Source organism: Narcine bancroftii, chromosome 3 (genome assembly GCF_036971445.1).
Source record: "Narcine bancroftii isolate sNarBan1 chromosome 3, sNarBan1.hap1, whole genome shotgun sequence".
NCBI classification, from domain to species: domain Eukaryota; kingdom Metazoa; phylum Chordata; class Chondrichthyes; order Torpediniformes; family Narcinidae; genus Narcine; species Narcine bancroftii.
The window spans coordinates 342,656,196-342,682,463 of record NC_091471.1 but is presented as its reverse complement, the minus strand read 5'-3'; the positions used below and the strand labels follow the sequence as shown (position 1 = coordinate 342,682,463).

Sequence of the window (26,268 nt, the reverse complement as noted above, 5' to 3'; positions counted from 1 at the left end):
TTTAGGCCTGAGCCCTTCTTCAGACTATGACTAAAAAGCAGGCTGACAACTGATTTTAAAAGGCTGGGGAGAAGGAAAAAAAAGTACAGGGGGAGGAGCATAGACAAACAGATATGGACATAGATATGAGCACAGGAGAGGAAAGGTAAAATTGAATGGGGGAGGGGTGGCTCAGTGACTTCAGAGCTAGAAAAAAAAGTGAGAAAAAGAGAGAGAGAGCAAGCTACCAAACTAGAGGAAAGGAGAAAAGAAATAGGGATATAGAGAGGAGGGGGTAAGGGAAACCAGGTCAATGTTAATGCCTTTCAGTTAGAGGGTGCGTAGATGGAATATGAAGTGTTGCTCCTCCAATTTGTGAGTGGTCTCAGTCTGGCAGTTCATGAGACCATAGAAAGATATGTCAGCATGGGAATAGGGTGAAGAATTAAAATGGGTGGCCACTGGGAGACAAAGCTGAGGTGTCCAACCAAGTAATTTTCCAGTCCGCAACTCTTACAGAGACACATGTTTTCCCTGACCAATGAGGTCGAGGCTCTCTGTGATTATTGACCTATCACAGTACTAACAGCTCAGATTCTGTGCAGTGCACTCCTTACCCACAACACTTCCAGTGATGTCCACAGTAGCGACCTGGCATGGAACGATGTCCTGGGCTTGGACCATGAGACAGAGAGAAAGAATGAGCTGTTCATTGGTGCTTTATACAATGCTAAATCTGTGCTTCTAGCCAATAATGACCAAGGTGATTTAAATTAGCTAACAGCAAGGGGCCAGTGTCCAACCTTGATTGACGGGTAATGTGACTTCTGAATAAGTTTCAGACAGGGAGGACACATCACCACCCATAATATACGCATTCCAGACAGGCAGGGAGGCCCCATTTGCACCACACACACACACACACACACACACACACACACACACACACACACACACACACACACACACACACACACACACACACACACACACGACAGCAACTCTATACAAAGTCTTCAGTTGCCAACTTTTTCCATTCTGATGCAACTCCACATCTGATGACCCTGTGCTTTCTTTATTTACACCGGTCAGGATATCATAAGGTAGGAGGGGGGGGGGGTGGAGGTGTCATTGATACGCCACCTGAACGCTGGTCACCGTACAGTCTTTGCACACCTCAGTGTTGTGCTGTGTGCTGCAGGTTATTGTGGTGTAAGTAAGTTCCTTTGGCTTTAAGCATCTTGCCCAGGTAAGTGTGTCGGGGGAGGGGGTGCAGGGATCAAATGCAACTTCCTTTGGCCCACTATTATTGACAGCACTATATCAAGTATGTTGCTTAAGTGTAAGCGTTGGGAGTTTCTCTTAGCTGCTTAAAACTCCCATTAGATTTGTCAAACATAGACTTTATCTCTTGATAGAACACTATTCCTGCCATCAATACTCAGTCAAATGTTTTAATTGCTGCAGATGTCAAACTCACTGGCTTATAGTTCCCAAGGTTATCTTTATGGCACTTTCTATAAATCTTACATATTTGCAGTTCTTCAATCTTTGGACAGTAAAACTATTCCTAATGATCGTTTGGAATTGATGCCATCTGTGCAGTTTGCCTCATGTTAACCCCTAAGCACATCTCCGACCAGCTGAGGCTCACTTGCTAGCATGAATCCGAATTGTTGCAGGTTAATTTTTCACTCCAGAGATGTGAGCATTCTTGAATCAACCATCCTATGATAAATTAAAGGATTGCGTCTTAAGGTGAATGAGGTGCTATTTTAAAGAGCAGCCAATTTTTCATTGAACAATACAGCACAGTAAAGGCCCTTTGGTCCTCAATGTTGTGCCGACCTATATATTCCTTTAAAAAAGTACTAAACACTCCCTATCCCATAACCCTCTATTTTTCTTTCATCCATGTGTCTAAGGGTCTCTTAAATACCCCTAATATTTGAGACTTCACCTTGTCCCCAGCAAGGCATTCCAGGCACCCGCATTTCTCTCTGTGAAAAAACTTACTCCTGATGTCTCTTCTAAACCTTCCTCCCTCCCTCCCTCAACTTTGTACATATATCCTCTGGTGTTTGCTGATCCTGCCCTGGGAAACAGATGCTGACTGTCCACCCTATCTATGCCTCTCATAATTTTGTAGATCTCTATCAAGTCACCTCTCATCCTTCTAGGCTTCAAAGAAAAAAAGTTCCAGCTCTGCTAACTTTGCCTCATAAGACTTGTTTCCCAATTCTGCACCCTCTCCATAGCTTACATCCTTCCTATAATGAGGTGACCAGTACTGATAAGTATAGTCTTACCAGAGATTTGTAGTTGCAACATGACCTCTCTACTCCTGAACGCAATCCTCCTATTAATGAAGCCCAGCATCCCATAGGCCTTCTTAACTATCCTATCAACCTGTGCATCGATCTTAAGGATGTATGGATATGAACCCCAAGGACCCTCTGTTCATCCACACTCTGAAGTAACCGACCATTAAACATGTACTCAGCCTTCTGATTTGACCTTCTAAAATGCATCACCTCACACTTATCCAGATTGAAATCCATCTGCCACCTTTCTGCTCAACTCTGCATCCTGTCTATAATCCTCTTATAACCTTCCACAACCTTCAGCTCCATCCACAACTCCTCCAACCTTTGTGTCAACCGCAAAATTACTGACCCGTCTTTCCACCTCTTCATCTAGGTCATTTATAAAAATCACAAAGAGCAGGGGTCCCAGAACAGATCCCTCCAGTACTTCACTAATCACTGACCTCCAGGCAGAATACTTCCACTACTACTCTTTTCTTTCTTCCTACAAGCCAATTTTTTAAACACACAGCCAAGGTTCCACTGATCCCATGGCTCATGACTTTCTGGATGAGTCTCTCGTTGGGGGACTTCGCCAAATGTCTTGCTAAATCCAAGAAGACCACATCTACTGCCCTACCGCCCTACCCTCATCAATTTATTTTGTTACCTCATCAAAAAAATCAACCTTCCCTTTACAAAGCCAATGGAGAATCTTCTCCATTGATTTGCTCACCACTTACATAAAACTCACTGGTCTATAATTCCCAGATTCTCTCTATTACCTTTTTAAACATTTGCCATTCTCCAATCCTCTGGAACCTTCCCTGCAGCCAAAGAGGATTCAAAGATCATAGCCACAGTGCCCCAGCTATCTTTTCTCTCACTTCCCACAGCAGCCAGTGCATACTGCATCTGGCCCCAAGGACATCAATCTTGATGCTTTTAAGAAGATCCAACAATTCCACTTCCTTAATCTCCACATTGTCCTGCACACAGGCCTGTTTATTTTTGACCTGACTGTGATCTAGGTCCTTTTCTCTTGTGAATACTGATGCAAAGTATTCATTTAGGACCTCCCCAACCTCTTTTTCCTCCAGGGACATGTTAAATTTTACCTCCTTTATCCTTTAGTGGCCCCACTTTCACTCTCGTCATCCTCCTGTTCTTCACATATGCACAGAACGCCTTGGGTTTCTCCTTAATCCTACAGGCCAAGGCCTTCATATGCCCCCTTCGAGCTCTCCTAAGTCCTTTCTTATGCTCCTTCCTGGCTACCATGTATTTCTCATGAACCCTTCCTGTTTCCTGCTTCCTGTGTATCTAATATCTACTTCCTTCTTCCTCTTCTGTTTCATCAGTCACGGTTCCATTTTCCTACCATATTTTCATTGAACCCATTGGACAAACCTATCTTGAACCCTGCACAAGTGGTCCCTCAACTTTCTCCACATTACTTCTATGCTTTCACCCTTAAACATCTGCTTCCAATTTAATCTCGCTAGTTCCTGCATCATCCACTTTATAATGAACCCATCCCTAGTTAAGCACTTCCCCACTTTGACTGCTTTTATCTTTTTCCATAGCCAAGAGAGTTGTGGTGACTCTCACCAAAATGCTCCCAAACCGAGAGGTCCGCCACCTGTCCATGTCCTTTTCTCAGAACCAGATCCAGTGTGGCCTCTCCTCTAGTCAACCAATTAACATACATTGTCAGGAATCCTTGTACACACCTGACAAATTCAGCCCCATCCATCCCTCTTGCAGTCAGTAGGTGCAAGTCAATATCAGGGAAGTTGAAATCACCCATATCTACAACCCTGTTTCTCCCGTACCATTCCAAAATCTGCCTGGTTATCTGCTCTTCGGTGCCCTGAGGGCTATTTGGGGGCCTATAGATGATTCCCAGCACAGTGATATCTCCCTTCCTGTTTCTGACTTCCACCCACACTGACTCAGTGAACACTCCCTCTGCAGCGTCCTCCCTTTCTATACTGTCCCCTGGCCAGTAATGCGACCCTCCCCTCCCACCCCTTTTCTACCTCCCATCCTATTCTTTTTAAAACACCTAAATCCCAGGACCTGCATCGGCCAATCTTGACCTTTCTCCAGCTAAGTTTCAGTAATGGCCACGACATCGTAGTTCCACTTAGAGCTTCGTAGCTCTAAGTTCATCCCCTTTATTCCTAATACTCTTAGTGTTGAAATAGACACATTTAATATCCTATAACTGGCTACTTTTATGGTTTCTCCCCTGCCTGTCCTTCCTTACCAACTCAGAGCACATAACATAATGCTTTTGTCCTTCTACCCTAATCTCTGTCTGACATTCTGATTCCCACTCCCCCGCCAAACTATTTTAAACCCTCCCCAACAACTCTAGCAAACCAGCCTGCCAGGATATTTGTATCCTGGTCAGTATTTCTTTCTTAATTAACGTCATGACAACTGATTACACTGGAGAACAATTTTTTTTCATAAGGTTTGCTTCCTGTAAAAAGAAATCGGGATTATGAATGACAACTGGGCCAGCATGGATTGCGTAGTGGTTAGTGCAATGCTGTTACAGTGCCAGCGATCGGGACCAGGGTTTGAATTCTGCGTTTTCTGTAAGGAGCATGTACTCCCTGTGTCTGCCAGGGATTCCTCTAGGGGGGGTCTAGTTTCATCCCACCATTCAGCCCACACACCCAGTACGTACTCGCAGGCCGAAATGGCCTGTTACTGTGCTGTATGTCTGAAATAAAATTAAAAAATGAAATAACCTTCAAGCTGAACACAAAGATAACTTCAGATTTGCTGTATCATGTAGGACGTTGATGAAACATTAAATTAACTTTTATTGAATTTAGCATGCTTAATTGTTTAATGATGCTGACACATTATGTTAGTTCAACTGACCTAAAAATGTTTTGGCACTGATTTTCATTTGTGCCCAGCATCTGATGCCTCTCGTGTCAGTGTCCAAACTAGTCAGCCAGCATTGATGGGTTCCAGTAGTCCTGATACTTCTTTTCCATGGTCGCAATGTTTTGGTGAAACCTTTCACCATGTTCGTCATTGATTGCACCAAGATCAGCAAGGAAGACGTCCATGTGCGAAGGCAGAAAATGAATTTTTAATAACATGTTGGGCTTCATGGTTTTGTAGACTTGAGGTAGATTTAAAATATGACAAGAAAATACAAAAATAGGTTACATCTAAAAAAATGGTACCTCAAAATGTTCAGGGAGCAAAATTTCATTGTCCAGTGTTATCCAGCTATTGTCCCACTTCAATGCAAGAAGGGATATACGTTCATAAGTACAACCCTGAAGTCAGGAAAGGGATTACTAACATGAGTGACTACTTTTTTTCTTTCAGTTTATAGTATTTTGATATATTCATCTATCCTGGCAATTGCAAGCTGCTCCACTGATTTTCCACGGAAATTACAAACACCAATAACTCATCCCTTCATCACTTTATAATTGACCTCAGAATTGGTTGAAATCTATAAATTCAATGCCTGCCATTCTCTTTAACTGTATTTTTATTGAAAAGCTATTGTGAAGATTCACTGCAGTTCGGTAATATATATGTTTTTCACCTCAACAAAATTTGCATCAAAGCAGTGCAAGTGAGGTTCACATTGCTCATGAAATGTCAAATAATTTGGTTAGCAGGTGATATTAGAGTACATTCATAAGTCAAAAATGCTTCTCTTAATCCCTTTAAGCAAAAGATAGTTTCCATTTCAGTTGTTTATCTCACATTAAGAAATATTTTCTTCTGAGTTATCCCTCTCGCAATTGATTTCTGGAATTTTATTTTGGAAAAAAGATATAAACCTCTTTTTAGGAAAATAAATGAAAAAAACAAATGGTTGCCTACTTTAGATTAGAGAAATTAATGTGCAGCCCAGAAGAGTTTTGCTTATTGCACCATTTTAATGAAATCTGTCAATGTAAGGTGTTATATACCCATAGCCATTTTACAATAATGAACTCAAGTGATTCTGGAGAAAACAATAATCTTATGAGAAAAGCAATTTTCCCTTGAATAATAAAATAATTATTTCAGGGTAGTTCATGGAGGTTCTTGCAAAAAGGAGACAATATGCACAGCTTATAGTGGAATGATTGAAAGCAATCTAAAGTGGAGAACAATGAAGATTGAAGATACTACTAGGCGGAACAAAGTGAGGGTAATATTAGAAAGTGTAGTAATTACTCAGGAATCTTCGTCATCTGAGCATGTATTCTTGTCTGGTATGACCATCCCACACCACATATTTTCTATTTAATGGCATGGACATGAAATAGGTGCATTGGACATTTGTAACACAATTTAAACCTGCTCCAATGGTTTCCTAAAGCATCCTGAGATTTACGTTTCCTGCAGAAATTAAATGAGCAAAATGCTTTAACTAGATTCAAGGCAATAAGACGCAGGGTTATTTACTGTCTTTTTTATTTAGGTTATGGCTTAGTTGTTGAACTCTTCACTCTGAATTAGAAGGTTACATGCCCCTAAACAAAAACTTGAACACAAAAACGTGCCTGGCATTGTACTAAAATACCGAACACGTTTAAAGAGTACTTCATTGGTAACAAGTTTTTGGAGGAAGCGGAAGAGGTAAAATAAGGCATGCAAAAGATATAAGGAGGGCTTCTTTCATTAGCTGAGGCAGAGAATATAAAACCAGGGAGGTTGTGGTCGAATGGTATGCAACATCTTGAGTACAATATATAGTTCTGGACATTCCAGAACTCTCTTGGCAACGCTTTCATCTCTGATCAGAAGGTTGCCTGTTCAAATTTTGTCCAGAGAGTTGAGCCAGATCTCTGGGCTGACGTTGTCAGCAGGGGACTGAGCTCCTGCTGCAGTGTCCTTGTGCTGTATTTTGGATGAAGAATTAAATCTTGCCATCCTGTCAGATAAAGAGTCAGATACCTCTTGGTGCTATTTAAAAAAAGAGTGTGAGAATGATCCCAATTAATATTACTAAATCGGATTAACTGCGCATTGTAAAATTGTTATCTGTGTGCAAATTGGTGGCTGTATTTTACATTAGAAAGGTGACTGGATGTCAAAAGCACATCACTTGAGGAAGTCTTGAGGTTGTGACTGATGCTATGTAAACGCAACTGCTTCTTGTTCCAGTCTTTCATTTCCTGCCCTCCAAAATCCCTCATATCAATGAAGCAATAAGAGGTGCTAATAAGATGTGGATACTATTGAACTGGACAAGATTGGAAAAAGCACTCCGACTTGGAATTACCGGAAGACCTTTCTTGGTCACTTGAATAAGCATTGCCTTTGGTTTGATGTCCAATGTGAAAGACATCTCTAATCACTGACTGCATTGACCTAAATCCCTTCAGTAGAACTTAAGCCAAGAACATTGCCAGTAAGATACAAGATCTGAACAGTGTATCCAAAAAGTTAATTAATAATTTACTTTTGATTAGCATTCATTTCCCACCAGTGTAATTGTCAATTTCTTAACAATGATTTAAAACCATGTTGTATGGAGCAGAACAATTATTGGAAGACTCCTGATTTTCTTGAGGAGTGGTTCTCAAACTTCTTTCATCCCCAGGCCATCTTAATTATTCCTTTACTTACTGTAGACCAGTTATAACAAACCTATCGACCAGAGGTAGAGGTGAAGGGCGGATGAGTCGAGCCCCTTCGCAGACACTGTTGGGATTTTTGTTTTGGTGGAAACATTTTTTGATAATATTTTTCCATTGTCAAATTTACAACTAAATTTACATATTAATTGTTTATTATATCAGTAATATTTGGCTTTTCCATGTTATCGTGGACTACCTATTACAAACCCACTGGCTACTGTGGATCACAGGTTGAAAAATATTGTTTTTGAGTTCAAGCCTAATTATTGGCCCACATCTTAAGGAGGTAATTCCACTCAGCTCATGAGGAAGAGCCATCAGGTATCTGAATTGCATTCACATCATGGGGTCAATGGCACAGTCGGCACTTAACTGGATGGTCATGGCCTTAAGTAAAATTGAAAGATTCACCACCTAGATAATGTTAGAAACTAACCTGTTGCTAAGTTAGAGTCAGAATTTGTATTTCATAGAAATCTTAACATCAATTTTGAAGCCTGTGAAATTGAAGTGGAGTCTTGTGAAATATGTGTGGGCCTCAACAACATTTGAGGATAGAATCTGTCCAACCTAATGCAGTTAATTCACAGAACATTAGACAACATAAAGATGAAAACCTCTGTAAAAACTGAATTTTAATCGGTTGTGAAACAACTCATCATCAAAGCTAAGGGTTACTGCATTGCCTGGGAGGACCAGCCTGAATCCATTAAGTAGCATTGGGTAGCAACTGCTCACAGGCTCCAGTTAAATCCAACTTAAGGGTTTGAAAATGACCTTTTGGCCATTGAACTTAGCAGGTTCCCACAGATGCAAGAGCAGAACATAAAATGTAATGATGTCCTTTCTCAATGGAACACTACAGCACAAAAAACAGGCAATTTGGCCATTCTAGTCTGTGCCAACCACTATTTCACTAGTCCCCCTGACCTCCTCCCTCTCCATAAGCCTCCAGACCTCTCCCACCCATGTATCTATCCAATCTATTTTTAAAACTCAAGATCGAGCCTGCATTCACCACATCAGATGGCAGCCCATTCCACACTCCCGCCACTATGAGTGAAGAACTTTCCCCTAATGTTCCCCCTAAACCTTTTCCCTTTCAGCTTAAAACTATGATCCCTTGTATTTATCTCCCTCAATCTAAGTGGAAAAAGCTTACTCACATCCACTCGTGTCCATACCACTCATAAACTTGTAAACCTTTATCAATCCTCTCCTCATTCTTCTTTGCTCCAAGGAATAAAGTCCTAACTTGTTTAATCTTTCCCTGTAAATCTTCTCTTCACTCTTTGAAACTTATTGATATCCTTCTTGTCGTTAGGCAACCAGAACTGCACACAATATTCCCAGATTTGGCATCACCAATGTCTTAAACAATTTCAACATAGCATCCCAACTCTAAAACTCAATATTTTGATTAATAAAGGCCAAGATGTCAAAAGCTTTCTTTCCAATCCTGTCCACCTGCGACACCTCCTTCAGGGAACAATGTATCGGTTTGCTCCTCCGCACTCCTCAGTGCCCTACTATTTATTGTATATGTCCTACCTTGGTTTGACCTTCCAAAAAGCAACACCTCACACTTGCCTGCATTAAACTCCATCTTCCATTTTTTGGCTCATTCTCCCTGTTGGTCCAGATCCCTCTGCAAGCTTTGAAAATTTTCCTTGTCGTCCACAATGCCTCCTATCTTTGTATCAGTGTCAAACTTGATGATGATGCAAAATAGGTACATAAGATATTTAACATATTCAAAAGATTGACAAGCTACAGCACCTTTCAAAGAAGGTGCACCTTCATAAGTTGAATTGCAAATTTAAATACAATTTCAAAAGTAGGCCATATTTTGTCCTCTTTCACCATCGTCCATGATTGTCTGCTCCACCCACACCCCAATTACTATCTGTTGTGAGAATGAAAAAAACTTTGTGGCTGCTTTCCAAGCTTTATTCAATTTAATTGTACAGTTGCAGTGAGAATTTAAAAGAAAGGCATGTTCCAAATTTCTAAAGAGGATGGGTGTAATATTACACTATCATTTAATAATAATATAATATGTGTTATATATTATTAAAATAAATATTACACTATAATTTATAATAACTATCATTAAATGGCAATTGCAAGGCCTTCTGTATGTCCATGTTGTTTTTAATTGATGCTTGATTGTAGCAAAACTTGTATAGGTTACAAAACATTCTCACTATCTTAGAAACATAAAATGAAAGATTCCAGAGTTTCAATTTGCACATTTCCAGCTTGTTAACCTTTCAATCCTTTGAAGAATTCACGCAGAAATAAATGTCTCACCCCAATGAATTGGGCTTCCTTGAACTCTGTAATAGTGACATTTCTTCAATAACTGCCGCCTCACGTTTATTTCTTAGCCATAGAATTCTTCATCATGGAAATAGCCTTTCAGGCCATCTTATCAGTACCAGTCTTGTTTGCATCCATTTGGCCCATATCCCTTGAAATGTTTCTATCCATTTACCCGTCTAATTGCCTTTTGAACTTTACACGTCTCTGCTTCTACAACCGCCTCTCACAGTTCAGTTCATGTATCGACCATCCTCTGTGTGAAGGTGCCCTGCAGGCTCCTTTTGAAATATTTCCCCTCTCACGTAAAATTTTTGCCCTCAAGTTTTAGATTCCCCTATCCCGGGAGAAAGGTGATGACCCTATCCCTTATCTTTGTCCTCATTATTTCACAACCCTCTGTAACAGGGGTGTCAAACTCAAATTCACAGAGGGCCAAAATTAAAAACTTGGACTTAGTCGTGGGCCATACTAAATATTTATTGAAAATTTTCAACAACATCTGCATGTTTTCTCTTCTTTCAACATATGTAATGTTAAGCTTTTTATTATTAAAATAAATGTTTAATGATAGTTTTGGTTAAACTCTTTCCAGAAGAAGCATTAACAAATGAGAAATAAAATATTCAATAAAGTTTGCTGTAAAACCAGACTTCTTTTCATCTCCTCCACCTTCTGGAGCTTTTGCTTCTCGTTCAGATCCTTATACCTGTCCTGGTGTTTCGTTTCATAGTGTGGTCATATGTTATATTCTTTAACTACAGACACGCTGGCTCCACACACAAGACAAACAGGTTTGTCTTTTAAAATGATGAACATATAGTCTGCCTCCCACCTGTCTTGAAAGGTCCTGTTTTTTGTCTTTCGTTTGGCCATTTTTCGTAAGGGGTTTATTACATGTGAGTTGGGCGACAGGTCACAGATGCTAGTGAAAGTAAAGAGAGGAGGTGAGGGCGATTAGCGGGCTGGCGCCAACGCATTTGCAAAGCATTCTGGGATTTGTAGTATTAGCTGTGCATGCGCTATACTGGCGCGGCAGCCAGCGGGCCTGCTCTAATACATATCTGATATGATCTTGCGGGCCAAATATAATTATAATTTGTCCCGCGGACCTGAGTTTGACATGTGTGCTCCATAAGGTCCTCACTTAGTCACCAGCATCTCACGAAGTAAAGTCCAAGCCCATCCTGTTTCTCCTTGCAATTCAAAACCCACACATCCCAGCAACATTCTTGTGAATCTTTTCTGCATCATCTCCAGCTTTATGATATCTCTCCAGTACTGGCTGAGCAAAACTGCGCATAATTCTCTAAGTGCAATATTTTGTACAGTTGTAATATGATATCACTGCTCTCATATACAGTGCCCTGGCTAATTAAGGCAAGTGTTCCAAATGCCTTTTAACAACTCTCTGTCACCACTTTAATGGAGCTATGTACCTCTACCTCCAATGTTCTTTGTTGTGTAACAGTCCCCAGAGTTCAACCATTCATGGTGTAGGTCCTTGTCCGGGTTAAATTCCTTCTGCCTTTCTTTGGCCCACTTTCCCATCTAGTTCTTGTTAAAATCTTAGATAATTTTCTTCACTGATCACTATACCACTATTTATGGTGTTATCCACAAATTTACCAACCATGCTAAATACTGTACATTGTCTCCAAGTCATTGACAAACAACATACAGCGCATGACTTGTCACTGGGCTCCAATCTGAATAAGGAAGCTCCACTACCATTCTGTCTCCTATCAAGATGATTCCGTATCCAATTGGCCACCTCACCCTGACCAGCCTATCACGAAGATCCTTGCCAAAGCATTGGAAAAGTTCACGTGGACTGCATCTTCCACCCTGACCTCATTAATCTTCTTGATCACCTCTTCAAAATACTAAATAAGATTTTTGAAATAATGATTTCTGATGCACAAAACCATGTTGTTTATCCATAATCCATTCCTACCTTTCAAATGCTGATTTTTCTCAACATCCGTTAATTTACCCATATCTGACATTAAGTACCCTGGCCTGTTATTCCCTGGTATGATCTCATCGATTTATTAAATAAAGGTACATTAATCAGGCACTGGTCTTCCCGCTCCATACCTATGCTTAACAATGATGCAAATATCTCTGCCATGGCTCCTGCAATTTATTTTCTAGCGTCCTATAAGGAACACTTGATTCAACCTTGAGATGCATCTATTTTTTGTGTTCCAATGCCTCTCGGACTGCCTCGTCTGTAACACGGACATTCTTCAAGATACTGCTGTGCACCAAGTTCTATTTACGTTTAAGTTGCATTTACGCTTTCTTTTTCTCCACACCAAATACACATGAGCAAAAAAAAATTTAGGTCCTCACTTACTTCTTGTGGCTCTCCACACTTCGGGAATCTTATTGATATTTTTTCGATCACTCCTTTCAGAAAGATCGCAGAAATTTCTTCGCATATCTCAGAGGAACATGAGAATAGCTGGATGAAAAAAAACATCTTGCTTCATTTTTATGGTAACATTATACAATGCTGATAGAGCTCTTGAATAATTATGACAAAATCACCAGCACTTACTCAACAAAGGTTCAGGCATAAAACAAAATTCACTATTCCCAATGTTACTTAATTTTCTCATTTACCGTAAGCTGACGCTCAAATCATTCAACTCTCAAAACTGCATAATTTTCTGCAATCAATCTAAATAATTTGTATTTGAATTAATAGTTTGGCTTCCACAATCTGCCAAGAGAGCCTATTCTACTCACTCACTAAGATAATAGCATTAGTGAAGATAGGTTTTGGGGGAATTTCCATATAAATTAGGATGTCTTGAACTTAGTTATTGAGCACTAGAAAATCAACACTAACATACATACAGTTGTATAAAGTGGAAGGTGAGAGAACAATTACAGAGTACAGAGTTACAATGGAAAAGAACAAAGGGAGGGCCGAATGGAAGCATTGTTGTGAGGTTCATCCAGGAGCCTAATGGCTCATCTTGAAGCCAGATGAAAGGAGGGAGAAAAAGGTGTGCCCAGTTTGGGTACTTCAGTACGTTGGCTGCCCTTCCTAAGCACCAGGAGATGTATATGGAGTCTTTGGAGGAGAGGAAAGTTTGTGGAATGCTCTGAGCTGCATTCACAACCTTCTGCCGCTTCTTCTGATCTTGACCAGAGCAGCTCCTGTACCATGCTATCATGCATTCAGTAAGTATGCTTTCAAAGATGTGCCTGAAGAAATAGTTGAGGGATGTGGGAGAATATGGGGAACTTCCTTAGCTTTATTGGTATGCTTTCTCGACTGGTGGTAAGCATGGTTGGTTCAGGTCAGGCCACTGGAAATATTTTTTCCCTAGAACTAGAAGTCTCTCTCTTCTTCATTGGCATTGATGTAGGCAGGGTCATGGTTTCTATGCCCTCTCCTGAAGTCCTCGATCACTTCCATCATCTTCTTGATGTTGATGGAGAAATTGTCATCTTGGCACCATACCTATTGCCTTTCAGTGATCTTTCTTCATTCTGTATTATTTGATATTTGGCTAATTTGAAGATGGAATGGTAATTGGTTGTAAAGTTGTGGGTGTAGAGGGAATATGGAAGAAAACTGTACACATCATCAATCTACTGTCACTATATAGTGTCCCTATTACCTATTTCAACAGTATGTATGTACATGATTGAGTGACCAAGAAGACATAACAGTGTTTCCCAATCAAAAACCATGATGAACTATGAAGTGGACTCACTTGAGAATGACAGGTTAGAGGCATTCAAGTTCTTTTCTTTGAATGTTGTAAGGTAAAACATCATGAGATGGGAATGTGTAAGGAGTTACCCTGTACAGGGCTGTAACAAGAAGGGGAGGTGTCCTTGTACTCCTGTTAGGTAAAACATCATGAGATGGGAATGTGCAGGGCTGTAACAAGATGTGAATGCATCCTTGTACTTACAAGATAAGAGAGACATTGATGGATTGAGAGGCAGGAAGCTAGCAGGGAAAGGATAGCAACAGTTTTAGTCATTGGACAAGTAATGATATGATGATGTTCTAAGCACATATCCAAGGGTATAAAAAATCACCATTTTGCTGATAACGGCAGAATGCATTCTCCGACTAACATGGTTAGTCGCAAGTGTTACAATCCGGTAATAAAGAACAAAGAACCCTGATTTCGACTCAGTCTGGTGTTTGTCTCACTCATTCATGAACAAAGCAGACCTAACAATGTTCATTATATTCTTTAGCTGGGTTCGATTAGCAACAGAACTCAATGCCAGTGACCCAGGTTTGAATCTGGTGCTATCTGTAAGCAGTTTGTACATTCTCCCCGTGACCAGTGTGGGTTCCTTCTAGATGATCCAGTTTCTGCTCACACTCCAAAATATGCAGGCTTTGTAGGTTATTTCGTGTATTTAAGGGGCATGTACTCTCGGGCCGGAAGAGCCTGTTACTGTGCTGTATGTCTAGTATTTTTTTTAAAAATGTTCAGCCATTATGCTCTTTACTTGTTAGAAAAATATTAAACAAAAGAGGTTCTAAAATAAACTCCAAATTGGAATCCATTCTTGGATATTTTCTCTGAATTTATTTATCTTAATACCAACCTTTCCAAAGGAATTGATTAAAAACAGGAGACCCTGAGTACTTTGTTGAGGAGGTCACCATGAAGATTGATGAGGGCAGAGTGGTAATGTTGTTTGACATGGATTTTAGCACAGCTTTTGACAGGGACCTTCATGGTAAGTTGGTCTGGAAGGTCAGACTTCATGGAATCAATGATGAGCTGGCCAATTGGATACAGAATTGGCTTGATGGTAGGAGACAGAAGGTGGTCGTGGAGGAGGGTTCTTACTCGAATTGGAGGCCTATACTCGAAGTATGCCAGAGGCATCAGTGCTGCGTCCACTGTTGTTTGTAGTTTGTATTAATGATATAGGTGATAGTGGAATTACCTGGTTTGTCTGCTTATAGATGACGCCAAAATTGGCTGCATAGTGGATATTAAAGAAGGTATCTAAGATTTCAACTGTATCCAGACCAACAGGGAATGTGGGCCAAGGAATGGCAGAAGTTTAACTTAGGTATGTGTGAGGTGTTGCACTTTGGTAGATTAAAGTAGGGCAAGACTTGCACAGTGAGGTCCTGAAGAGCAGTGTAGAACAGAGTGAGAGTTCAGGGTACAGGTGCATAGTTCCATGAAATTGGTGACCCAGGTTGGCAGGCTGGTGAAGAAAGAAGAGAAAATCAAATGCTGTAGATGCTGGAATCTTGAGTAGACCTAGAATTGCTGGAGGAACTCAGCATTTCAGACAGCATCCATGGGTAGAAATGATCAGCCAACCTTTCGACTAAGGTAAAAAAGTAAAATGACATATATCTGAGGAAAGAAGTTTGGGAAGGAACCCAGAGGTGATAGGATAGATGGTATGAGAGATGAGGAGACAGGTATAGGGAGAAACCATTAATAAGGGGGAGAGGAAAAAAAGTTGGAGATCTCTGTAGCTCCTTCCTTTATTTCCTGAAGGACCCTCTTCCATCTCCTGAGATTTTTGCGTTTATTTAACAACCATGTTTGCACTGGGGATAATATTAATCTTATCTTCAGCAACAACATTTGCACTCCATTTGAGATCAATTAACTGCCATTCTCCCTTTGAAGATTAGGCAAACATCACATGAAACATTTTTAGAACCTATCATGTCTAATTGAATCCACTCAAGTTGGAGTGGGAGCTTGAACTTGCACTGACGCTGAGCTTGTCTTTTGTCAATATATCTAAAGTCTTCGCTTTGTAACCTTCACTTTATCACATTCTATTCCTTTGCCTTTTCGATGCCACCATTACATCAGTCATGCTTTTAGTGTTGAGTGCAACTTGAATCCATTTTTTGTTTGTGGCCTTCTGAAATGCTCGGTAGTGGTGTTTAAAAATAGCCTTTAAGCTTTGTATCTTGGTTTTACTCAGGTTCATTTCACACTGATGGAGAGTAGATTTTAGAGAAATCTTGGTGAAAGGTTCCAGCTCGAAAGGCCGGTCATTCTTTATCTCCCCCTGATGCAGCTCAACCTGCTGAGTTCCTCCAGTAGATTGCTTTTATTTTTGCTCCAGATTCCATCATCTGCAGTCTCTCATGCATCTAGAGAAACTGATGAGACACCAAGAGAAGATACTGTGCCTATCTGTTTTATCTTTGTGTTTGATGGTAAATATCAACCAGACAGGAGCTAAAAGTCAAGTGAGCAGATGGCAGTAAATGCTGTGCAGATACCACGTGCAACGTACCGGAAATGAAAGTGGAAACTAGGGGATGGCCTGCTTTTAGTGTGAATCAGTCTATGCAGACAGACCTTACCAAACAAAGTGTTTCTAAGAATAGAAATTAATTATTCATCTGTTGACAGCATTATGCATCTTTCCTTATTTAGATCCTTGTAAGGTGAATAGAGGGACATCAAATCAGCTGGGAACATGGCAAGGTTCACATGCACATCTGATGAATAACAGCTAGGTTTGAGGAACGCTCCCAAACGAGGAAAGGAGCAAGAGAGCAAAGTCAAGTAAAAGAGACAGAATGTGCTGTCAACTTCTATTCATAACAGTGAAATGAACAACTCAACATTGTCAAAGGAAAAAAGGACTTTCAAAATTCAAAAGTCAGTGCATCAGCTAATTTATTTTTTTCTTGGTTGCCAAGCAACATAGAAAAACACTTCTGCCGGTGATCATTAAGAAATACTTGACTTCTGCTGGAGGCAATGACAAGTTCTCAAGAAGGGAAGCTGGAGGCTTCACTCACAGAGCTTATTGTTCTTCATTCTCGCTCATGACAACCATCTACCCACAATGCACACAGAGCAAATGAAGCTGACAAAGAGACTAGAAGAAAGGGATAAGAGGCATACAAGTTCACAGAGGAGCATGACTCAATTTAAGGCCCACCAATCACGCCACGAAATGAAACTCGCGAGAACTGAGAAAATGGAAAGTGACCATTTTAAAAGGTGACAATGAGATGGTCTTGGCAACTCAAAAACAGTGGATAATGAAGAATTTTGGGTGTATTTTATGGATTTTGGGCTGCTAATCATGAATATCACCTTAATATGTTCCTATCACCTACCATTTTGTTTAGAGATAACCTATTTTTGTGATTTCCTGTCATATTTTAAGTCTACAAAGCAAGCTGCATTGATCAGCTATAATACTGTGTACTCCTTATACTGGGTATGAGCTATACTCTCTCTGTATACAGTAGATGCAAAGTAAAAGATATAGAAGTGAGAACATACATTTAACAAGATGCAATAGCCAACAGTAGCAAAAGAGGTGTAGTGTGAGAGAACAAGTCAGTAGACAAGCTATTTATAAGAATGATCAGGATAATTTAGCCAAACACCAAAGGCACAACTATATCAGTAAGAAACTGGCAGGGTGAAGCATCCAGAAGGTAAGTTGGATTGTATTTAAAATCAAATGTAAATTGGGCAGAACATTTAATCCAGCTAAATTGCATTAGAAAAGAAAACAATAAAAATCATTTAGCCCGAATACTTGCCCATGAAATGAAATAGACCAAGATTCCTTGGGTGAAGAAATTAATAATGATCCAATGTCTGACATTTCGTTTTGAAAAATTAAGCTGTCGGCAACAACATTATGAATAATCATTGAATCAGCTTGGAACCTCTACCAATCATTTATCTCAAATAAACCATACACTGATGGAAGATCAGTTTCAAAGAAAACTTTTTTTTCTCTCTCTCCACAGATGAAAGATGGCCTGCTTAAATATTTGATTTTCTTTATGCTGTGTAGGGTTTTTGAGCCAGTTACTTTGAACAAAAATCTTTCAAACCTTGCTGGTGTTGGTAGTTAGCAGAGGGATAAACATGCAAGACAACATATCCTATCAACATCTAAGACATCAACGAGCGTAAATGTGAGGGAATTTTTGAAATACAGTATGTTTCCAATTATCTGAAGACTGGTTAACCGAAAAATTTGAAAAGATTTCGGCAGCCCACATGATCTCACAAGTTGCAAAAAATGGATCTTTTCTTAAATTTATGCATTTATCTTATTTTGTAAGCAGAGATAATTTTACTCAGGGGGGGAAGAATTAAACATAAATTCATGCTTGAAAAACCTTCCATTGTTTTTCTGTTGTTTAACTGCCAATACAAGTATTCTGCCAATTCTACTGGGCCGCTTATATCTGAAAAACCTGGTGAACTGAAAAACTTCTGGTCCTAAGCTTTTCGGAAAATCGGAAATATACTGTACATCTTTCTTAAATCTTTTAAGAGACAAGGTGCTGATTTTAAATGGCTATGAATGCATAGAACTTCCAAAAATAGATGGAATAATAACATGCAGGATTATTCCATAATTCCAATATTAATCCTATAAAATAAGCAACTGTCAGGAATAATCAAAGTATTTTGAAGTGTTAAAAAAAGAACCAATAATGCAAATTTTACCACTTCAAAATGATTAAGAATCAAACGATGTGGTCAGATTGTCACGACTAGTATTGTTTTTGACATGTTCAGCACTCAAACTAGTGTGAGTTAAACAAGATGGTATATAGTGAATAGATGAACCCATCTAACAATGGGAAATGGTTAGGGGTGTATCATGTGGTTATGTGTGTCTGGAAATGTTCTCCTCCTCCATACCAACTCTCTTTACAATGCTACTCCCTCCCCTCCATTCCCCTTAACCCCTCCATCGCCCTGATCGACACTTGAGGCTTTGGCACAGACTCCCAACTGACTACCTAAATGCGCCCCCCCCCCCCCCCACCCAACCAACCTGGGCCCAGCATTTCTCTCCTGTGACCCATTCTCAGGCCAGTGACGTATCCTTTACTTCATGTGCAATGGCAGTGAGCATAAGCCCATCATTAAATAGATCAGTGATGCTCAACATCAATCCAAAAATGTGTCAGATTTTGTGGGCTGCAGTAGTATGTTTTGAATAAAACATTCATTAGTTGTCATGCATTAAAATTTATGTGTCTTTAAGTCATTATTTGAATAGTGATACAACAGTCTTTTAACCAATTAACATAATAAATATGAATATTCATTTATCAATGAATCTGTAAATATCGATCCAAAATACTTGAGCATTGATACTTATGACATAAAGACACTGTCCTTTTTTTCAATATTTATTTTTTATCAAATTTCACAGGGCTTTGGCAGACATTTTACGAAACCAGGGACCAATCCCAGTACCACACTTTGAGAGAGAGAATATGACAGCAATAGACGGATCGCCCAAGGATAGTTCACCTGTTCGAACCACCAAAAATCATTTTACACCAGTTCGAACATCCAAGGGCAATCACGGTAAGTAGAACTTCACCCAGAAACTGATGTCTGCTTTGTATTTTTTTGAGTTCAATCGTTCATTGGCATGACAAATTTCTGTTTGCAGTGGTTCACTAAAACTGTGGTTTAATGCAGCCATTCTCAACAGGGGCCCTCCCCACCCACCTCTCGCCACTCAGGGTCCAAGAGCACATTGCTTTCTTTTCACCTCATATAACATAACATTTTTTGCTGGCTCTTACGTAGTCAGCGGGAGAGATGTACGGAAGAGACCAAAAGTTGACTGCTTCATGGAGAGGGGAGCCCGTAAAATTTGAGCAGAGTCCTTGGAGTCCATAGCTGAGAAGAGGTTGACAATGGCTGCTCGAATTAATACTTAGTTCACATGCCATCTGACAAACAAGACCTGGCCTCAGAGTGAGACAAATTAAAGCTAAAATTAGATGCACTTAAAACGGAACAAATGCAGGCATATTTTGATTTTATCATTCATGATATAACGATTGGAGACCAATACTGGATGTACTAAAATGTATTTTTTAATGGATGGCAATTATAAGACTGATAGAGGTAAATCAGTTATAATAAGATGCACCTGTGGCAATTACACTGCGGTCAGAGGAGTATTACATAAAACGTCTTGACCCATATGCAGTACTCACTGACAGGTAACTATTGTTCATGTTTGGAATAAGTGGTTGGTATTTATTTCAATGAAATATAATGTTCTGATATGTTTAAGGGATCCAGTGAACCAGTTGGGTACTATCATTCATTACCTATCCAAATGAATCTCATTTCATTTCCAGTGCACCACAGAATTGCAGATAGAAAGATTTGGAAATTGGGCTCTTTGGCCTATCAAATGCATTCTGACTCTATGCAAGAGTCCAGATAGTTCCAATTCCCCCATCCTCTCTCTACAGCCAGAAATCCCCCCAGAGGATAATGGTGCAACCACTAAACTTTATTGTTTGGGTTTAATTCTCATGCAAATCAGCCACAATGCTAATTCCCCATAATTTATTGCCATATTGATTCTGAATTCAATTTTCATCCTTCCAAACTGTCTCCTTGTCTTTTCCTTATTGATTCTGAATTCAATTTTCATCCTTCCAAACAGTCTCCTTGTCTTTGACCATTGGTTTGTCTCAGTATTGGTCCATAATCATATCTTAAATACACTACCGTTTAATGGTTTGAGCTAAAACCTAGTTGCAAATTAGATGTATAATATGAATTGTCATTTCCTGATTGATGGATATGATAAACATGCAGAAGGTGGCTTGACTAATTATCATATTTTACGTTGGTAGAATACCATACAGTGTTTTCAGGCTGAATGAAATATTCGAATATCAAGGGTTGACAATATTTCGTAAGTAGAATGCATTAATTAAGAGCAGATACTTAATGTAACTAGTGCAGGAAAGTGATTTTAAGGATGGCAAAATGGCCTTAATGAGCCAGATAAATTACTTCTGAATTTATTTCATATGTTCTTATATTTTTAAAATAAAAAGCAAAAGCCCTGTATAAATATCTCTGGGAATCCATGTGCCACATTTGGCTAATCAGACAACGTTTTCTATTCTTATTAGTCAAATGATATTTCCTATAATTAGTGTGATTTTGTTTATCATGTGAAATCTTAACAAACGCCTTTTGGAAGTTCAGATAGAACAAAAGCCATTGGTACCTGTCAGTCTGCATATGGATGACCTGAAAACTTAGCTAAATTCATGAGATCTGACCTTGATTTCACAATTTATATTGACTGTCTTGTCCTAAATGCTCAGTCATTCTATCCCTTATGATAGATTCTAATAACTTTTCCCCAATTTAGCACTGCAGACTGTTCATAGAATTCAATGACCCATTTATATCTGCACACTTAATGTATTACAAAAGTGGTTATAGAATTCTACTTGGAAGGACAGCAACTTCTTCTGAGACTCCATAAAAAGGACCAGGTCTCGACCATGTACCATGATTCCCTATTAAATAGGGCAGTCAGCCATTGGTATGTATCCCTACCCAGCTGTCACTTTCTGCCATCAACCCCTGATGAGAGGTATCTCGAAGGATCCTCCTGGATGTTGTACATTGGTAATGTATTTTTTTTAACTGTCAGTTTCTTTTTTTTTAAGTTAGACATACAGCACGGTTACAGGCCCATCCATGCTGCCCAATCACACCTAATTAATGTCAAACCCTGTATGTTTTTGGAGGGTGAGAGGAAACCAGAGCATACAGAGGAAACCCACACAGACACAGAAATACAAACTCCTTAAAGGTAGTGCCAGATTTGAACCAGGGTTGCCAGCACTATAACAGCATTGCACTAACCATTACCCTAACCATGCTGTTTCCTGGCCTGAATTACAACTCCTGGCTTTTGTCTGTGAGAAGGGCATCTATGCTCCCCACTGGAGTTACCTGACATTTACTAGGAAATGTGGTGTGGTTGCTTTTAGCCCAGTTTCTTCCTTGGAGTAGTCACTTTGTCTCAAGCACTGCTGGTGGTTCAATAGGTTCAGTCTCACAAGGTGACCACAGATGCAGATGCTGTCATGAAGAGTTCGAACCTCATGCATTGAGATGCATTATCCAGTTCACAAACAAGCATGGTGAGATACCAGAAAAAAGTACGTCCCCAGCACCACTGGGCTTGTCAGGAAGACTCAAGTATGTGTAGTGATCCAGGCTGGGAAGAATGCTGTTCCCACGTGATTTCGCATAGGAGTCAGGTCCCAAATCCCTCCTTAGGAGTCAGTGACTCAGCCATCTCTGATAGATTTGACAGATTTCTGACGCGCTCTGCTCCTATACATTCTCTGCCTCTGCGCCTCACGTCAATTTACAAGTACCAATCAGGTGAGATGATGGTGCCAAGTGGAGGGCTTATTACATGAATTATTCCCCTTTTCTTTTGGGGATTTGGTGTGTTTTAGATGAGTTTCACAGACAATCAACTTGCTTGGCTATTTATTTAGTGTGGAAGAGACTGTGCTCTGATTTTATTTGGAATTGGATAGGTTATAGCTGCTTTTCTGCTATTTAGAGAGTATCTCTTCAATTCCAGGCTGCATTTCAGCCCCATATTCTTGAGGTTTCGAGCATATGAGCAAGAGCAGATTGAACAGGTCAGAGAAAAGCAGATTGGCTATTAGTATTTGCAGGCAATCGAAATAGAAGGGTTGGTTGGACTAACCTGCAATCCGACAGTGCTGGCTGAGGAGAAATCACACCTAGATGGGTACCTTTGAAGCCTTTTGCTACCATTAGCAGAATAGAGGTGTCTTAGAATGACAATTTTTTTTTGTAAATTTATAGCTTTCCTGTTCTCAAAAAGCTTTCTTTTCGATAAGGGCAGTTTGCAGGTTAATTTTTAAAAAAATCATCGTCATCATCAGGTGTAATTTCTGTGATTTTGAGTAGCTGAAGCAAAGGCAGTTTATTTTTAAAGTACAGTGTCTTATTTGGTGTTTGTGATAAAAGTTAAAGTAGCCTTCATATTTGGTGACTGGAATGGTGAATAAATTGCAACATCTATCAAGAATCCAGTTATTATCATATGGAAATGACTCCTGTTCAAAATGGACTACTGAGTAAAAATCATCATCTTTCCAAAAGAGAAATGGGACACTTGCTCCCATGGGCTATCAGTTATGGGACGTGGGGTGTAGTGGACATCAGGCACTCAGTAAATCAATGGGATGTATTCAGCTTTTCTTGCCTTTGAACTAAAACAAAAGTGGGTCAGTAAAACACACTGGCAAACCTGTGATGCACAATGACTGATTCTCTTTTTGATCACAATTTCCTGGTTCTGAAGACCAGAATCTTTATATCTGGAGCCCAGCTGTACCGCAGTGCCACTTTACAAGTCGTGTTTATCTACTGATGTCTATTAAACTGTATCTCAAGAGGATAAACCACGTCCTTTGCTATTTCATGCAAAAAAAGGATAAATTTCTACATTCCTACCTTTATATTTGATATCTGGCAGGAATGGTCCCCAGTTTCTAATTATATGTGGCCATATTATATAATTACATACCAATTTCACATTTTTCTTCTCTCCGGTGCTATAGTTATTTTAATCCATAATAAATTCTGCGCAGTGGCATCAAGCCCTTTTTACATTCTATAGCTGCTCTCTTTTATTTAAAAAAATGGGTTAGTAACTGAATAGCTTCTAACTGTGCCAACATTTTTGAATGAACAATCGTGCAAAATGCTTGCAATTATTTATTTCCCATAAAATGTGCATTGGTGCCAAGTCTGGGGCATGAAATCCAGAAGCTTAATCTCAGATTTCACATCAATCCATTGCAATTTAGAAGATAATGTTTTTCACCCAAGAGTAAATTAAGATTTTTCTTTTCGAAAAAGGGAAATGCGGCAATTAAAAAGTTGATGAACTGAAATCTGGATCTAGTTATCTCCTGATAAATTTTTGAATAAATCAAGCAGAGATGCTGTGTTTCTCCTTTCCCATGAATTATCTCTTGACTGCAGAAATGAAGATTAGTAATGGTCAGGCCCCAGTGTTACATCTGCTTTGGGATGGGACATGTGAGCTGCTGTCATTAGTCCAAAACTCATATTGTTACGGACATAAAAAGCTCATAACATATTGCCCTGCTAACAACTGCAAACATGTCTGAGAAGTAACATTGAATGGCTCACCCATCTCTGTGCCAGAGAAGAATGAAAATCCAGTTTCTCCTCAAACTGACCAGGTTAATAATTTGAATAGATATAAAGAAAGTGAAAACCATGGTACATGACATGATGACAAATAACTAAAGCTTTAAAATCTTCAAACTTTTGTAAATTTCACCTCCTTGTTAGTTTCCTTTCCACGAGGAGCTCTTAAAACCAATATCATTGATTGAACATTTGTCCTCATACCTCATTAGTCAGGGTCAAATTTTATTTGGTTACACTCCTTTGTTTATGCAGCGCGTCGAATGACTCAAAGACTTGTTGACTCAAACCAAGGCTTTAATCAGCAAAAGACTGGAGCGTAGTACAGCACGGTTGACCAGTCCAGACTGACCTGGGTCTGGTTGGGAGCAGTCCTTTATGACCTGCCAGTAGGTGTGGCTACGGCTCTCAGCCAATCACAACAGCTATAGGCAAATATATACAAACATACATTGGTGATAGTATTCTGTACTATCACAGTTTGGTATCTCGTAATCGACAAATGTCATATGCTGGAACAGTCAAGAGATAATTCATGGGAAAGGAGAAACACAGCATTTCTGCTTGATTTATTCATAAATTTATTAGGAGATAACTAGATCCAGATTTCAGTTCATAACCGGCCTGCTGAATGTTTCCATTGTTGTTTCCTCGCCAGTGTCTGACCAGTTTTGATATATATTTTCTATTTAAAACACAGTTTATGTTTGCTCTACTTTTCTCTCGCCACACATTTTTTTTCCCCTCCATTTCTCTTTATTTTAGATTTCTAGGATTCTGTGTTGTTCTGTTCTAACACATTTTTTCCTTTACACCTCCTCCAAATTAGTCTTTCAACCTAAACTAATCTGTTTTGTTCCCTCCATGTCATAGACATTCCCCCTCCTCTTCTTCCACATGTAAAACATAACTATTTTCTAAATTTTCCCAGTTCTGATGAGAGATCATCAATCTTAAATGTGAACTGAGTTACTCTCTCTCAATAGGTTCTGCTTGACCAGTGTTTTAACCTTTTCTCATTGCAGATTTGCTTTTTACATTTAGTGATTGTATCTCTTAAGAAATTTCCACATTATTTTACATGCAATTGCATACATTTAAATCGAGCGATCATTGCAAGGAGAATTCCCTGTTGGTCTCAAATATTATCAAAACCCACCTGAGAAGGAATGGCTCAGTTGATCTATTGTGAATCAAGTGTAATCCATTAAAACTGCAGATGGTGGAAATCTGAAGGAAAAAATCTTGCTGCACTCAGCAGGTTGTGCAGGAGAAGCGAGAATCAAAGATCGAGTTCAAATACTTTTTCATCAGAATTGTTTCTATTACTTTCCGCTTGTACTGTGTTCCTAAACAATCTCAGTTTAATATATGAAACACTCCCATCCTGCATGAGAATATTAGATTGGGGATAGAATTTGAAACTGACATTAGTTCAGTCACTGGAGTAACTAAAACTTGAATGTGTAAAAATTGGGTTTTTTTTTAAACTTCACCTGATACTGTGTCAAAAACAAGAACAAAATCAAAAGCAAATAATAGCTAAAACAGCAAAATTTCTATTTCGGACTCTTCTTAGATTTATCCTGTTGCTTTGAAATAGAAGTGAATCACAAGTTAATGCAAGTGCTGGTCTATTCTATGGTATTAAATTGCTCTGGTTGCCCACCGCAACATTACTACCTGCAAAGTTCAAATTTGTAAAACAAAAAGTACTGCAATCAAATAAGGGTTTAAAATAAATGAATTTAAAACTAATGTTCAAGGAAGCTGAAAAATAGGATGGTAATAATGCAGCAGGGTGACACATCTATCTCAACCACAGTGGGGAATCTCTCCTTATGAATGACATGTAGTGTGAGGTTTTTCTCCGGTAAACTGCAAGTCTCATTTATTGAAGTGACTTGGACATTTTGGAGGTCATCCTCACAGATTCAGGCACAGTACTAGTTTTGGCTTTTCAACCGAAACTTAAGTTGAGATCATTTGTAA

General features: G+C 39.3%; 1 protein-coding gene across 1 annotated transcript in view; it reads left to right on the top strand.

Annotated features, from left to right (window-relative positions):
* LOC138759309 (protein shisa-6-like) overlaps positions 1 to 26,268 on the top strand; it is a 434,403-nt gene that overhangs the window by 25,893 nt on the left and 382,242 nt on the right. Inside the window, exon 2 of the mRNA XM_069929517.1 lies at positions 19,421 to 19,578. Coding sequence (XP_069785618.1) covers positions 19,421 to 19,578 — 158 coding nt within the window. The remainder of the gene's footprint in view (positions 1 to 19,420; positions 19,579 to 26,268) is intronic.